The sequence below is a fragment of the Phyllobates terribilis genome, unplaced genomic scaffold (genome assembly GCF_046119375.1).
Source record: "Phyllobates terribilis strain yellow unplaced genomic scaffold, ASM4611937v1 Scaffold_12__6_contigs__length_324123572, whole genome shotgun sequence".
Lineage (NCBI taxonomy): Eukaryota > Metazoa > Chordata > Amphibia > Anura > Dendrobatidae > Phyllobates > Phyllobates terribilis.
In genome coordinates, this window is record NW_027362772.1 from 16983411 (window position 1) to 16999672 (window position 16262).

At 49.2% G+C, this 16262-nt stretch overlaps 1 protein-coding gene across 50 annotated transcripts in view; it reads left to right on the plus strand.

Moving 5' to 3' along the window:
- The window catches only part of LOC141171932 (uncharacterized), a 152485-nt gene that overhangs the window by 27831 nt on the left and 108392 nt on the right, over positions 1–16262 (plus strand). For all 50 annotated transcript variants that reach the window (XM_073655635.1, XM_073655633.1, XM_073655632.1 and 47 more), the window contains exon 6: positions 2916–2957. In XM_073655635.1, coding sequence (XP_073511736.1) covers positions 2916–2957 — 42 coding nt within the window. The remainder of the gene's footprint in view (positions 1–2915; positions 2958–16262) is intronic.

The window sequence follows — 16262 nt, forward strand, 5'->3', positions numbered from 1 at the left end:
TGACTGACAGAACACGTCCAGTAAACATGAGTGAACTACGTGGCACTGTGACTGACAGAACGTGTCAAGTAAATGTGAACTACGTGGCACAGTGACTGACAGAACGTGTTCAGTAAACGTGAACTACGTGGCACTGTGACTGACAGAACATGTCCAGTAAACGTGAGTGAACTATGTGGCACTGTGACTGACAGAACGTGTTCAGTAAATGTGAGTGAGCTACGTGGCACTGTGACTGACAGAACAAGTCCAGTAAATGTGAGTGAACTACGTGGCACTGTGACTGACAGAACGTGTTCAGTAAACGTGAACTACGTGGCACTGTGACTGACAGAACGTGTTCAGTAAACATGAGTGAACTACGTGGCACTGTGACTGACAGAACGTGTTCAGTAAACGTGAGTGAACTACTTGGCACTGTGACTGACAGAACGTGTCAAGTAAACGTGAGTGAACTACGTGGCACAGTGACTGACAGAACGTGTCAAGTAAACGTGAGTGAACTACTTGGCACTGTGACTGACAGAACGTGTTCAGTAAACGTGAGTGAACCATGTGGCACTGTGACTGACAGAAAGTGTTCAGTAAACGTGAGTGAACTACGTGGCACTGTGACTGACAGAACGTGTTCAGTAAACGTGAGTGAACTATGTGGCACTGTGACTGACAGAACGTGTTCAGTAAATGTGAGTGAACTATGTGGCACTGTGACTGACAGAACGTGTTCAGTAAACGTGAGTGAACTACGTCGCGCTGAGACTGGCGGTCTTCTGTTCCACGTTGCACGGTGAGTGACAGGTTGTGGGCGTGGTTATCCCCCATCGCATCCATTCATTGAGAGAGCGCGCGGTGGATGCCGGGTGTGACGCGATGGGGGATAACCCCACCCACAACCTGTCACTCACTGTGGAACGCGGAACAGGAGACCCCTGGCTGCAGCCACAAATAGTCGTGACGTCAGCGGAAGCAAGAGCCGGCTGCAGCCGGGGGTCATGTGCTGCCTGTGCGTGGTAAGCGATAGCGCCGCGAACAGGCAGTATTGGCAACATTAGGTATTTCCGAAATTCATTAAGGGTCCCGGGGGGATACATTGGGGGGTTAATTTAAAGTAGCCGCGCCAATATCGCAGATTGGTCGCGGCCGGCTGGCTGCGACCAATCAGCGAAGCGTGGTTCAAGTCCTGCGCCAATTCACAGCCGGACTGCGCCTGTCGCTGATTGGTCACAGGTGGCTGGCGCGACCAATCAGCGATGCGGGATTTCCGTTACAGACAAACAGACAGAATTAGACGATTATATATGTAGATTGTCCCCATCCTGGGCCCATCCTGATATATATATCTCCCATCCTGGTATATATGTCCCCCATCCTGGTATATATGTCCCCCATCCTGGTATATATGTCTCCTATCCTGGTATATATGTACCCCATCCTAGTATATACTGTATTTCTCCCATCCTGGTATATAGATATATCCCTCTTCCTGGTATATATGTCCCCCATCCTGATATATGTCTCCCATCTTGGTATATATTTCTCCCTTCCTGGTATATATGTGTCCAATCCTGTGCTCATCCTGGTATATATGTCCCCCATCCTGGTATATATGTCGCCCATCCTGGTATATATGTCTCCCATCCTGGTATACATGTCCCCCATCCTGGTATATATATCCCTTTTCCTGGTATACATGTCTCCCATCCTGGTATATATGTCTCCCATCCTGGTATATATATCTCTTCCTGGTATATATGTCTCCCATCCTGGTATATATATATATATCCCTCTTCCTGGTATATATGTCTCCCATCCTGGTATATATGTCTCCAATCCTGGTATATATATCTCTCTTCCTGGTTTATATGTCTCCTATCCTGGTATATATCTCCCTCTTCCTGGTATACATGTCCCCCATCCTGGTATATATGTCTCCCATCCTGGTATATATGTCTCCCATCCTGGCATATATATCCCTCTTCCTGGTGTAGATATCCCTCTTCCTGATATATATGTCTCCCATTCTGGTATATATGTCTCCCATCCTGGTATATATATCTCTCTTCCTGGTATATATGTCTCCCATCCTGGTATATATGTCTCCCATCCTGGTATATATCTCCCTCTTCCTGGTATACATGTCCCCCATCCTGGTATATATGTCTCCCATCCTGGTATATATATAGCCCTCTTCCTGGTATATATGTCTCCCATCCTGGTATATATATTCCTCTTCCTGGTATATATGTCTCCCATCCTGGTATATATATCCCTCTTCCTGGAATATATGTCTCCCATCCTGGTATATATATATGTATATATATATATCCCTCTTCCTGGTATACATGTTCCCCATCCTGGTATATATGTCTCCCATCCTTGTATATATGTCTCCCATCCTAGTATATACTGTATGTCTCCCATCCAGCTATATATGTCTCCCATGCTGGTATATATATCCCTCTTCCTGGTATATATGTCCCCCATCCTAATATATATGTCTCTCATCTTGGTATATATGTTCACCATCCTGGTATATGTGTCTCCCATCCTGATAAATGTCTCACATCTTGGTATATATTTCCGTTTTCCTGGTATATATGTCCCCCATCCTGGGCTCATCCTGGTATATATGTCCCCCATTTGCAGCTGTTCTTACACGCATAAAAAAATAAACTCACCCTCCTCTACTCCCACGACACGCATCATCCTTCACTATAGCTGACTTCAGCGTAGAGCAACGGGCAGGGAATGACGTCACTGCCATACGTCCCCAGTAACTGGCATGCCAATGTCTTCTGCCGGCCTCTGATTGGCCACTGCTTGTATTGCAGTGCAGGGACCCGGGGGGCTCCATCACTAAATATATCAGTGTTAAAGTCGAAAGCCAATGAATTAATTATCTTTAACTTTTATAGCTGGATTTCCTGAAAAGCCTTCGATGTTTCCTGAAAAGAAGGGTGAGTGTTTAAGTCAACAAAAATATTTATTTTCCGCTACTTTAACAAAAACATCCGGTAAACACGAAGGTTTCATTAGAAAATAGATGGATTTGATGAGATTAATATTTTGTTTTGTTTTAATTGAAGCGTAACTACTAGTGATGAGCGAGCACTAAAATGCTCGGGTACTCGTTGCTCAGGTCGAGCACACTGGAATACTCGGGTGCTCGACCCAAGCAACGGGCCCAATGTAAGTCTATGGGAAACTCGAGCATTTTTCAGTTGGCTCCCCCGGCGGTCTGCAGAGGGCCTAAAAATTGCCCAAATCGTTGGGAACAGTGCTAAAATGACATGGGAACAGCATGGGGAAGACCCCTGGAAGCATTTCTGACTCCCAGGTCAGTGCTGTCAACAAAGTTGTCAGAGATATTATGCCACTTTTATGGACTCACAATAAAACATACAAAAATGAAACCAAAATGGATTTTCCTGGGAAATATGTTAAGGAACATCCTTTCCAGGGTAATGACTTGTATATAAAGCAAAATAAATAACCAAAAACAAAAATGCTCCTCCACACCTTGGGCTATGTTCACACATAACGTTTTTGATGCGCTGTTGCACTTTTGCATTGCATTCAACCGTGACAAACGCATTCACCGGGAAATGTTGTTTTAACATTTTACAACCTTATCTGGCCATGTGGTGTGTGAGACATCATCAGACACATCATGTTTTATTTATGAAGGAGGGACTCTGAAAGTCACAAAGCCTATTTTTATAGAGCCATCAGGAGGCCTTTACTATTCTTAAAGGACCAGCAGTCAGCCCTCACTATTCTTAGAGAGCCATCAGCCGGCTATGTTTTATTGTTCCCATTACTAAAGAGTGGGTCTCCTATACTGTTTTTGCGTATGCAGTAAGTGCCAGGGCTGCCTAAAATTTGGATGCACCCCAATACCACTTTGAAAATTTGGATGCACCCCAATACCCCTATGAAGAGACTTAGAGGAGGAGCTCCTTAAAACAATGTTCCCATTATTAGGAAGTAGGTCTCCCATTGTGTTTGCCTATGCAGTGAGTGCAAGGGTTGCCAAAAATTTAGAAGCACTTCAATGCCCCTTGGAAGAGACATGGAGGTCAGAGGTCCTTCTGAAAACAATGTTCCCATTATTAGGAAGTGGGTCTCCCATAGTGTTGACCTAAGCAGTGGATGCAAGGGTTGCCAAAAATTTGGAGGCACTCCAATGCCCCTTGGAAGAGATGTGGAGGAGGGCCTCATAAAAAATGTTCCCATTAGAAAGGAGCGGGCCTCCTATACTTGTAATGCCCATGCACTAAGTGTATGGGCTGACAAACATTTACCCCTGGGAGGTATACATGAACATACTGTATAATTATTTTTTTTTACGGGCATCATAAATGCCCTTTAAAAAAATTATGTGGGTCTTGCATCACGGACCACGGTCATCCTGGTGATATGGTGGTGAAGGATGAGGAGAAGAAGGAGGACAAGAGCAAATAGCCAAAATTAGGAAGCGTATACCCACGTGTGGGTGTAAAGAGGTGCATGGGAATACACCTCCTAAGAAAAGACACTGGATTTGACTTTATGTTACACTGCTATCATTCGGTGGTGTTGAGAAGTCTGGCCCAATCCAGCCCTTGTTCATTTTTATAGGAGTCAGCCTGTCAGCATTTTCAGTTGACAGGCGGATGCGCTTATCAGTTATAATTCCACCAAAGGCACTAAAAACCCGCTCTGATAAAATGCTGTCGGCAGGGCAGGTCAGGACCTCCAAGGCATAGAGAGCCAGTTCATTGCACGTGTTCAGCTTGGATACCCAATAATTATAAGGCACAGCGGAATCACGGAGGACGTTGGTACGGTCAGCAAGGTACTCCCTCAGCATCTTCCCAAACTTTGCTATCCTTGTGAGAGTACCCCGCGCCTCAGGGCCTGTGCGATGGGAGGGGCTGAGAAATCTCTCCCAGAACTTTGACAGTGTTCCCCTGCCTCTGCTGGATTGAAGTTGTGTCTCTCTCGCCTGTACTCCTTGGTTGTCCAACGAAGTGTGCCCTCTGCCGCCAGCGTTTTCAGATGGGAATTTTTTTAATAGTTCCGCAACAAGGGCCTTCTGGTACAGCCTCATTTTTGTAGACCTGTCCGCCTCAGGAATAAGAGATATAAAATTCTCTCTAAACTCAGCCATGCGTGCCAGACTACTAACAGGCAAGACTTCCGTGTCCTCACCAAGAGGATGACTGACCATGCTCTCCTCCTACTCCTCCTCCTCTCTGTCCTCTGGCCATCCACGCTGAACAGACGGTATGACAGCTGTGCAGGTAGTACCGTCTATAGTGCATGAAACTAGCTCCTGTTCTTCCTCCTCCTCCTCGTCTTCCTCATTGTCACCCAATCCATGTTGGGATGAAATGAGGCTGTGCTGTGTAATATCACCCTGTATGGTTCCTTGCTCCATCTCATTGTGCTCCGCCTGCAATGCATCCTCTTTGATTGTGAGCAGAGAGAGTTTCAGAAGACAGAGAATCTGGATGGTAACGCTATTTATGGCGTCATCGCCGCTCACCATCTTGATGGAGTCCTCAAAGTTTTGGAAGATGGTACATATGTCTGACATCCATGTCCACTCCTGAGGTCTTATGTGTGAAGTCTGAATTGAATACCGACGGCCTTGTTGATGCTGGTACTCAACAACTGCCCTCTTCTTCTCACAAATCCTTCCCAACATCCGCAGTGTAGAGTTCCAACGTGTGGGGACATCACACACCAGTCTGTGAGCCGGAAGCTGCAAACGCTGCTGAAACACGGCAAGGGTGGCGGAAGCTGTAGGTGACTTTCTAAAATGGGCACACAGGCGGCGTACTTTAACAAGCATATCCGGAAGCTCCGGGTAGGATTTGAGAAACCGCTGAACCACGAGGTTAAGCACATGGGCCAGGCCTGCTAAGTGTGTGAGCTCGCCTCACCTGAGAGCCGCTACCAGGTCCCGGCCATTGTCACACACGACCATGCCAGGCTGTAGGTTCAGCGGTGTGAGCCACAGATCTTCCTGCTCTTTCAGAGCTGTCCACAACTCTTCAGCATTGTGTGGTTTGTCACCTAAGCATATTAGCTTCAGCACAGCCTGTTGCCGCTTGGCCGAGGCAGTGCTGCAGTGTTTCCAGCTTGTGACTGATGTGGTCATTTCAGAGATGGAGGCTTAAGAGGAGGAGGAGGCTGAGGAGGATGAGGTGCAGGAGCTGTAGACCATGGGGGCAACCCTGATTTACCTAGGGCCCGCAATCCTTGGCATTGGGAGGACGTGTTCCATCCCAAGGTCCGACTGGGTACCAGCTTTCACTATGTTAACCAGTGTGCCATCAGCGAGATGTACTGTCCCAGCCCACAAGCACTTTTCCACGTGTCTGTGGTTAGGTGAGCTTTCCCGGTAACTTCGTTGTTGAGGGCACGGCTAATGTTTTGGGACACGTGCTTGTGTAATGGGGGGACGGCACACCGGGAGATATAGTGGCGGCTGGGGACCGAGTACCGAGGGACCGCTGCCGCCATCAGGTTGTAGAATGCTTCCGTCTCCACGAGCCTAAAAGGCAACATTTCGAGTGCAAGCATTTGTAAAATGTGAGACTTTAGTAGTGCGGCCTGTGGGGCATTGGCTGCATATTTGCGCTTGCGTTCCAAGGACTGGGGTATGGACAACTGAACGCTGCATTGGGACAAGGACATGGACGTGCTTCCTGATGCTGCTACTTGAGAGTGTGCAACGACAGGTGCAGGGCAGGAGGCATCTTCGCATGCACCATGGATAGGGAATTGGCATGCATACACAACACCAGAAGAAGCAATGGTGCCATCAGCAGACACTGTTCCTGGACCCTGGAGTTTGGCCTACAAAGTCGGGTGCTTTGCTGCCAGGTGCCTGATCATCCTGGTGGTGGTCAGACTGGTCGTTTTGCCACCCCTGCTGATGCTGGCCTGGCAGGTTGTGCAAATGGCCTTTTTGGGGTTATCGGCAGAGTCTTTAAAAAACAACCAGACTCGGGAAGACTTAACAGTTGTACTGGCAACTTCCTGTGTGGTGGTGTTACGGGGAACGGTTGCCTGCCTTCTGTCTGCAGCCACCACACTGTTTCTTCTGGACTGTTGGGGTGCTCTGCCTCCCTCCCCATGTATGCTGCTGTCCTCGCTCTGCATGTCCTCCTGCCAGGTTGGGTCAATTACTATATCATCCACCACCTCGTCTTCCACTTCCGCACCTGGTCCTCCTCCTGACTTTCTGGCAATTGTGTCTCATCATCGTCCACCTCTTGTGACACTTTCCCACCATCGCCTTCGTGTGACTTGGATGCTCAAATATTCGGGCATTGCTACATGCGATCTCCTCTTTCCCCGCTTCAAGTGGACCGGGCGAGAGGCACGAATCTATAAATGGAAAACTGAACAGCTCTTCAGAATGTCCAAGTGTGGGATCGGTTGTCTCTGGGTACTCGGCATGGTGGGAGGAAGGAGGATCGGGGTGAGGAATATGCAGTCCAGACTCACGGCTACTGAGACTTGACCGTGTGGAAGACAGGGTGGTGGTGGTATCTAAGTGACTGGAAGCATTATCCACTATCCAACCAACAACCTTTTGACACAGCTCTGGGTTCAATAGTGGTATGCTGCGGTCCCCTAGGAATTGGGACTGGAAGGTCGGGCGAGAAGATGTGGGTGTTTATTGTGGCACAATTTCAGCTTGCCCACGGCCTCGGCCTCTGCATGCACCATCACCATCACGTCCAGTTCCCCGTCCCTTGCCACGTGCCTTGCCCATTTTAAATGGAGGACAGTATCTTCCACGCTCACTACAAATGACTGTGTTTGGAGCGAACTTATATGTGATCCGTGTGATGGACAAACCACATTTTTAAATACTTGGCCTGTAGGTAAGTAGTTTGAACAGCAAACTGGTGTCAATTGCTTTACTGACACACTGAAGGAAATTTTTAATGGAGGCCAGAAATGGCAGTATTTTCTGACAACATATATGTGATCCGTGTGACGGAGAAAACAGAGTTTTAAACACCTGGCCTGTAGGTAAGTAGTTTGAACAGCAAACTAGTGTCAAAAACTTCGCAGACACAGTGAAAAAAAATTTGGAACGGAGGCCAGAAATGGCAGTATTTTCTGACAACGTATACAGTACAGACGAAAAGTTTGGACACACCTTCACATTTAAAGATTTTTCTGTATTTTCATGACTATGAAAATTGTACATTCACACTGAAGGCATCAAAACTATGAATTAACACATGTGGAATTATATACTTAACAAAAAAGTGTGAAATAGCTAAAAATATGTCTTATATTCTAGGTTCTTCAAAGTAGCCACCTTTTGCTTTGATGACTGCTTTGCACACTCTTGGCATTCTCTTGATGAGCTTCAAGAGGTAGTCACCGGAAATGGTCTTCCAACAATCTTGAAGGAGTTCCCAGAGATTGTAGGTTTGGGTAAAGGAGGCGCTATTAGGCTGGTCACTAACAATGGCAGCGAATTTGTGGACAGGGAACCACTGGGTGTCCATAATGTAGAAGAACTATTCGTTTAGAGTATAAATTCGCGCTAGCCGTAGTGAAGGAAAATCGGGAGAAGGTGTTCTTTGTATATAAATACTTTTATTGAAAGAGACAAGTGGAATTAGAAAGTATTTTGTTAAAAAGCACCTAAAAAATTATATACAATGATATCAAAGGGATAGACAATATGGAAAATAAAAACAAGTGGTTTATATAATAAAATAGAAGTATAGTTAAAAGATATAGCATATGCTCCTCAGGTTCTTGAGGTAGTTAGGTTGAAGTCAATGGGCTGAGAGGTAGAGACACGTAGACCTAGTAGGAAAGATAATAGGTATTAGGTTTGATAAATGGAGATGTATTGTGATTGTTTTGGTTTTTTCTAGGTTACCTGCTGTGAAGGGTAGGTTAATCCTGGCAGCGGGTAGGGCGCTTTATTGGCGATGAATTATAATGGTACCTGGGATAGAGAACAATTGGTACCTGAGGTAGAGGACAAATAATTAGAACTGTGAATAGTGGTGTTCAGTGGTCAGTTGTTGGCCAATCTTTGAGTGGGTGATATTGTACCTGCTATTGGATTGGCGATCGGCAGGTTACCAGGGGCTGGTGGTGCGGATATCCTGCTTTGGATGTTTTCCTTATGGATTGGCTTCTTCCAGAGCTTTTCTAAGAGAGATAATTGAAATAATACTCAATTGATTTTGTACTAGGATATTTTGAATAGTAAGGGGCAATGAATTACCTGCTAGGTGGGTTATAAAAGGTATCCTGAGAGTGCCCAATAGTAGTGCTGCGGTATGGCTCCGTAGGTGGTTTGCTAGGATCAGTTGCGATCAATGTCCTAAGGAGGTAAGTAAGGGATTAAGTAGAAGTGGTATCTATGGTATTGTAGTCTAATGCTGCTAGTTACTCACCCTTGTGGTGGACGTGCCCTGCTCAGGGTATGACGGACCTGTTGTAGGTTCGGGGGGATAATGCGGTACTGATGGTTATCCCCATCGGATAGATGCAGCAGGAGGCTCTGGCTGCACTGTCAATGTCCAGTCAGGGATACGGCCAGTGTACTATTTAGGAAAGTAATTTGTTGTGAGTGAGGGTATAGGCTGCGGTACTTTATAGGAGTAGTCCGTAGTTCAGTGCTACTTACATTGTAGATAGACATGTCCTGGTAGGGGGTCTATTGGTGACTCAAGTGGATGGAAAGGAGAGGTTTAAAATTTGATCTCCGTCTTGATGAGGTGGGTGCAGCTGGAGGCTCAGGCTGCAAGGTCAGGTTGTAGTGCATATCGGTAGTATCAGGTTGCAGTGTCTCACTGCAGGGTCTGCGGAAAATGGTATAATATAGTCTACTCACTTTGAAGGGGTTCAGTTGGTTCCTGTAGGGGCCGTGGCCCGATTATACTCACAGTCCACAGTCCAGGAGTTACGTCGGGAGGTGATGGAACCCGGAGCGAGAGCGGAGTCCCGGCCGGTGACTGCTGTGACCTCGCGTACTTCCGGGTGGAGAGAGAGAGAGAAAGGAGAGGACGCGCTTCTCGTAGAAAGTGCGTGAGAGGAGCAGCGTGACGCGGCGTCATGTGGTACGCAAGGTGCACTGGGTACGGAGGCCTGTGGGCGCCTCCTTCTCTGGGTTAAGGATGAATCCAACGCGTTTTGACAGCAGTGGCTGTCTTCATCAGGGATAGTCCCACCCAGTTTTATGGTGTCCTTATATACCTAAGGGTAATATGGTAATTGCAGTCTGCCTGTCAATCATTAAAGGCGAATAGTTCTATTTCACTGTTCAGTCCCCGCGGTTTTAGAGTATTTAATTTAAAGATCCATTCACTCTCTTTTTTTGACATACTTTTAATAAAATCACCTCGTCTCCAATGTTTGTGGACCAGTTGTATGCCTACCACTTGGATCCCTTGGGTGGATTCATTGTGCTTCTCCATAAAGTGTTTAGAGAGGGGGTGACCTGTGTATTTGTTCTTAATATTTCGTAGGTGTTCATTAATCCTAATGTTCATAGGTCGTTTTGTTCTACCTACATACATTTTCTCACATGGACATGATAACCCGTAGATGACCCCTGTGGTAGTGCATGTTATGAAATCTGTGATGGGATATGACTCCTTTTGGTGGCTGACTATATATTGTTTTTAATGTTTTACACACCTTGCATTTTTTACATGGGAAAAAAACTATTTTTTGTTGGAATGGGTAAGTGGTTCTTTTGTGACAATATTGTTTCTCACAGTGGGTGCTATAATTGACCCTAGATTACATGCCTTCCTAAATATAAACTTAGGTCTGTTTGGCATCTGGTCCCCAATTACCTTATCATCTTTTAATGTGTGCCAGTGTCTTTCTACAATTTTTCTAAAGAGGTGGGTAGTAGCAGAATAGGGTGTGATAATGGAGATAGTAGTATTAAAATTAGAATTAGAATTGCCTTGTTCCAGTTTGTTTGTGCTGGCCTCAGTTAGGAGGTTTTGTCGTGGTATTATAGCTATTTTTTCTTTTGTGTTTTCAAGGAACTGGGCATTATATCCTTTTTCTAGGAATTTAGTTGTGAGGTTTTCTGCTTCCATGTTAAAGTCTTGATGTTTTGAACAGTTTCTGTGCAGTCGCAAGTATTGGCTGCGGGGAACATTGAGTAGCCAGTTTGGGAGGTGGCAACTATCTATTGGGATGTAGCCGTTTGCATCAGTCGGTTGATGGTAAGTGCGGGTCCGAATACAATTGTCCTCAATGTAAATGTTGAGGTCTAAAAAATTAACAGTTGTGGTGCTGGTGGTGGATGTAAATTCCAGGAAAAAATCATTCTTGTTTATTTCCTGTAGAAATAAATTTAGTGAAGATTGGTCACCTGAACAAATAAACAGAATATCATCTATAAATCTCCGCCATAGGACCAGGTTCATGTGTTGAAGGCCTCCGGGATGGATGGCTAGGGATTCCCATCTGCCCACATAGAGATTGGCATAGCTATGTGCGAACCTGGTCCCCATGGTGGTGCCCCACTGCTGGGAGTAGTAGTCCCCCTCGTAGTAGAAGTAATTATGTGTCAATATGAATAGCATACAGTCTGCAATGAACTTGCTTTGTTCTGGGGGCATTTTTTGATTGAGGTAATGGAGAGAGGCTTCACAGCTTTTAGTATGTTGGATGTTTGTGTACAGGGATGTTATGTCCATGGTTCCCTGAATATAGTGGTTTTTCCACGGGATATTATTGAGTATCTGGATAGCATGTTTGCTATCCTTCAAGTGAGATCCGCAAACCGGATGGAATAGCATGCCGCTGCAAGATGCTGTGGTAGCCATGCTGGTTCAGTATGCCTTCAATTTTGAATAAATCCCCAACCGTGTCACCAGCAAAGCACCCCCACACCATCACACCTCCTCCTCCATGCTTCATGGTGGGAACCAGGCATGTAGAGTCCATCCGTTCACCTTTTCTGCGTCTCACAAAGACACGGTGGTTGGAAGCAAAGATCTCAAATTTGGACTCATCAGACCAAAGCACAGATTTCCACTGGTCTAATGTCCATTCCTTGTGTTCTTTATCCCAAACAAGTCTCTTCTGCTTGTTGCCTGTCCTTAGCAGTGGTTTCCTAGCAGCTATTTTACCATGAAGGCCTGCTGCACAAAGTCTCCTCTTAACAGTTGTTGTAGAGATGTGTCTGTGACGCGCCCCCTGGGACATATTCCTTTTTGAGGGGAATACCCGGCACCGGATCAGATGGGGGGTTGTAGTCTCCGAGCGGCTGTGACCCGGTCCCGTGCCCAGGGCGTCAAGCTCAGTGTGATGTGGCAGTTCTACAGATGTTACTAAAGTTCTTTTGTGTCGACTACGCCACCCGTTGTATTGCGGTCACTATGGCCGCCGCTGCAGCAGGGTCCGCTGAGGCTGATGGTGTAGGTGCAGCTTTTGATGGTATAACCCCCAACGGGTGGGGTATAGCCTCAGGGGGTCAGGTGCAGAGGATGGGGGTTGTGGTGGTGCAGCATAGATGTTAAAGGAAGACAGAGTCGGGTTGTGCAGTTTAGGGTATTTACTCACTGCTGATGTTCCGGTCACTCCAGCTGCTAGTGACCACCCGAGCCGTGCTGCGTCCACCAGGTCCTGGATCCAGCCAACCCCCAAGCGAGTCCGGAGCGTGACCCTGAGCTCTCCTTCTGTCCTTTCTCTGGCCGTCCCCACTAGTGATCCACCCAGGTCCAGCTCCCTCGGGCCTTCTGTTGGGTGACCCTTGGCCTTGGGTTCCCTGACCCTCCGCGTGGTATGCCTTCGGGGTGGATGTGGTGGGTGGCCGTGGCAAACGCTGCCCACGGCCTCCGGTCTCTGGCTGGGGTGTGTTTCTGCCCCCACCAGCTTGGGTTCCGGTACCCTGATGCCGGCTCTTCACCCGTTGTTTTAATTTGGGATCTTGGAGTCCTCTCTTCTGCTTCCCCCTCTGGGTCTCTCTTTCTCTGCTCCTCTTCCTGATTCTGACAGACTGACCCTGATCTTAGTTGGTGCCCACCTTATATACACCCTCTATGTGTGAGCTCAGGTGACCAGCACCCAATGAGCTCCTATCTTTACCCAGGCTGCTCCCCCTATCTGCCCCTACACTACATGGGATGTACCACCCCCCCTCCCACTCCAGCCAGGAACAGACTCGGTCGTACCTGCACATTTCTAAGTGGGAGTACCGTCGGCCTGTTCCTCGGAAATGGGATGTGTGTAGTGCATGCAGCTGACTGAGCTCAGTTCCACACTCCATCCTTACCCGGGAGTGGAATATCACACCTCTGGGTTGAGGTGCAATACCCCTGTAGCAGCCGAATCCTCAGGGTGCTACATTCCCCCCTGGTAAATCACAGCACGTCCTCGGGCTGTAAGACATAAAACACCAAACATACATTTTTTTTTTATAAACATAAACATATAAAACATCATATAAAACTTTTCATATAAACATTCTCGTAGTCGTTTCTTGTTTCTGGTTCCTCCTCCGGACACTGTGCAACGTGTGTCCGGGAAAAGTACGACAGTCTCTTAGAAAAACTGGTTTTCTATAAAACCGGTAGGGGGCGCTTTAGGACGCGCAAATATTTACAGGGGAAGTTGGCCGCTCTCAGTCCTCGGCCAGTTAGAGGGAAGGGAATGGCTGCTCACAGTCCTCAGCCTGTAGGATGAAGGGGTTAACGGGTAAACAGTTCACTGGTCCCAACGGGGACTATTTTAGCAGCAACGGTTCACTGTGCCCCGACGGGCAACTATATACAGTCTCTACTCCCGTCCTCAACGACGGCTCCCTCCTGCTTTTTCTTGGTGATATGGTGTTGCTTCAGACCCGTCCGGGTCCTCTGGCTCCTCCTCCCCGTACCGCAACTCCTCCTCCGTCAAGCGGTGTACGTGGAGGGCGTAAGGTCCTTTGGCACACTTGTGCCGGGTGAAAGTGACCTCGTCTCCTACGTAGAGGTCACGGCCTTTGTGACCTTCCGGCAGGTGGGACTCGACGTCTCTGCGGGTCACAAAAACGTCACCGCGGTTGTTACGGTCCCGAATAAAGCCCCACCCATGCTGCGGGTTGAACTTTATCACCGTCCCAATGGTGCGGGGACAGTGCGCTGCACGGGGGTTCCTCCTAGTCCGGCTCTTCTGCTCCGCGCTCCGGATTTGGGCCTGTTGTTCTCTGACCCGCCTCTCCTCCCGTTCTCTCGCAAACTCTGCTAGCTGCTGACGACAACACTCAGTACGCTCAGCGGCGACTGCCCGAGTTTCTCCGGTGAACCCCATCAAATCTTCTCCCGTGGGGTCCCACTCAAACTGTGCTTCCGCTAGCGGGGGCGAGATCCGTGCCACGGGCTTCGGAGCCGGAATCAGGGGTTCATCCAGGGGTCTTAGTTTCTGCTGCCGTTCCAGCTCATGGTATCCTTCGGGCCAGATGAAGGGCCGCCCGTCCGGCCATGTGAGCTGGCTGAACAAGTCCTCCCCCAGGTGTGGCACCCTTGGTTTTACGGGCGCGGGCGCGGTGGTGGTGGCGCCCGGGTTGCCCAGGCCTTGCGGCCAGGCCTGGGGCACCTGGAAGGTGAAGGGCACCGTTAGGACGGCGGCACCCTGGGCTACCTGGCCTTGCGGCCAGGCCGGAGGCTCCGCGGAGGTAGGGGGCGCTGTTGGTGATGCGGCGCCCGGGGGTACTAGGCCTTGCGACCAGGCTGGTGGTATTTCCTGCTTTGTCACGCTCCGGGTCGAGGCGCGTGACGTCACAGGGGTCGCTGCGGCGGCTTCCGGTCGGGGCCTAGTCCATAGCGGTGACATGGCGGCTACGGGCACAGCAGGGGGACTTTCGGGCTCTGCGACGGGGAGCTGGGGCAGGTAAGCGGTGTCACGGCTTGGGGTATAGGCGTCCCCTTTACCTGCCTCCATGCGTTCGGCTCCCTTCTCGGCGCCGTCTCCGGCCTTGGGTCCTCCCGCGCCATCCTCAGAGGCGGTCTGCTTCCTCTTCCAGGGTAGCGTGCTCCGTTGACTGGTCTCAGCTTGCTGGGTCATCTCCCGGCTCCACTCCGCCAGTATCTCGCGCTGCACCCGGGCCATCCTCCTTGCGAGGCCCTCCAAGGCAGTTTGTGCACACTCCCGGTCTCGGGGGAGCTGCGCTAAGATCTCCGCTAGACCTAGCGGGGTTGTGGACTCTAGCAGGCTCCTGACCATCGGGTCGGTGCTGCTCTGCTCTTCTTCCGGCAGGCTCCTGGCCAGCGGGCCGGTGCTGCTCTGCCCTCCTTCCTCGGTCTCTAGCAGACTCCTGGCCAGCGGGCCGGTGCTGTTCTGCTTTCTCTCCATCTCCGGGTGAGCTTCTCCGCTACTCCTCGTTAGACCTCTTGCCTCCGGGTCCGCTCGCTCCAGACTGCTCCAAGCGGCACCCATCTTTTCTCTTCTCTTTCGTCTCCTCCCACTTAGAGGGCGGTCCCGGGGCAACTCGGTGACTGTCAGCTCCAGGGGTAGTTCTTTCACGCTGACAGACACCTCCAGCATCACAGTCTCTGTTGGTGGGGGCGGTTTCCACTTTTGGCACCATTTTCTGTCCCGGCCCACGATGGGAGGTGGCCTCTTGCCCTCCTTTGGCACGCCCATAATGGCGTCCGCTGCTCTTCCAAGGCGGGAAATCTGCGGATTTGGCGGGAAGCGTCGCCCAGTGGCGGGAAACTCTGCAGATGGCGGGAACAAGTTGGAAATGGCGGACAATCGGCGGGAAACGACTGGTGATGGAGTCCGATGGCGTGGACCCTCCGGAACCGGCGGGAGACTTCTTTCTGAGGTAAACTTGCACTTTTCTTCAGGCACGCAGTACCCGGGTGTTGCGGGCACGTAATCCTGCCGACTACGCCAAAGTTGACGCGCCCCCTGGGACATATTCCTTTTTGAGGGGAATACCCGGCACCGGATCAGATGGGGGGTTGTAGTCTCCGAGCGGCTGTGACCCGGTCCCGTGCCCAGGGCGTCAAGCTCAGTGTGATGTGGCAGTTCTACAGATGTTACTAAAGTTCTTTTGTGTCGACTACGCCACCCGTTGTATTGCGGTCACTATGGCCGCCGCTGCAGCAGGGTCCGCTGAGGCTGATGGTGTAGGTGCAGCTTTTGATGGTATAACCCCCAACGGGTGGGGTATAGCCTCAGGGGGTCAGGTGCAGAGGATGGGGGTTGTGGTGGTGCAGCATAGATGTTAAAGGAAGACAGAGTTGGGTTGTGCAGTTTAGGGTATTTACTCA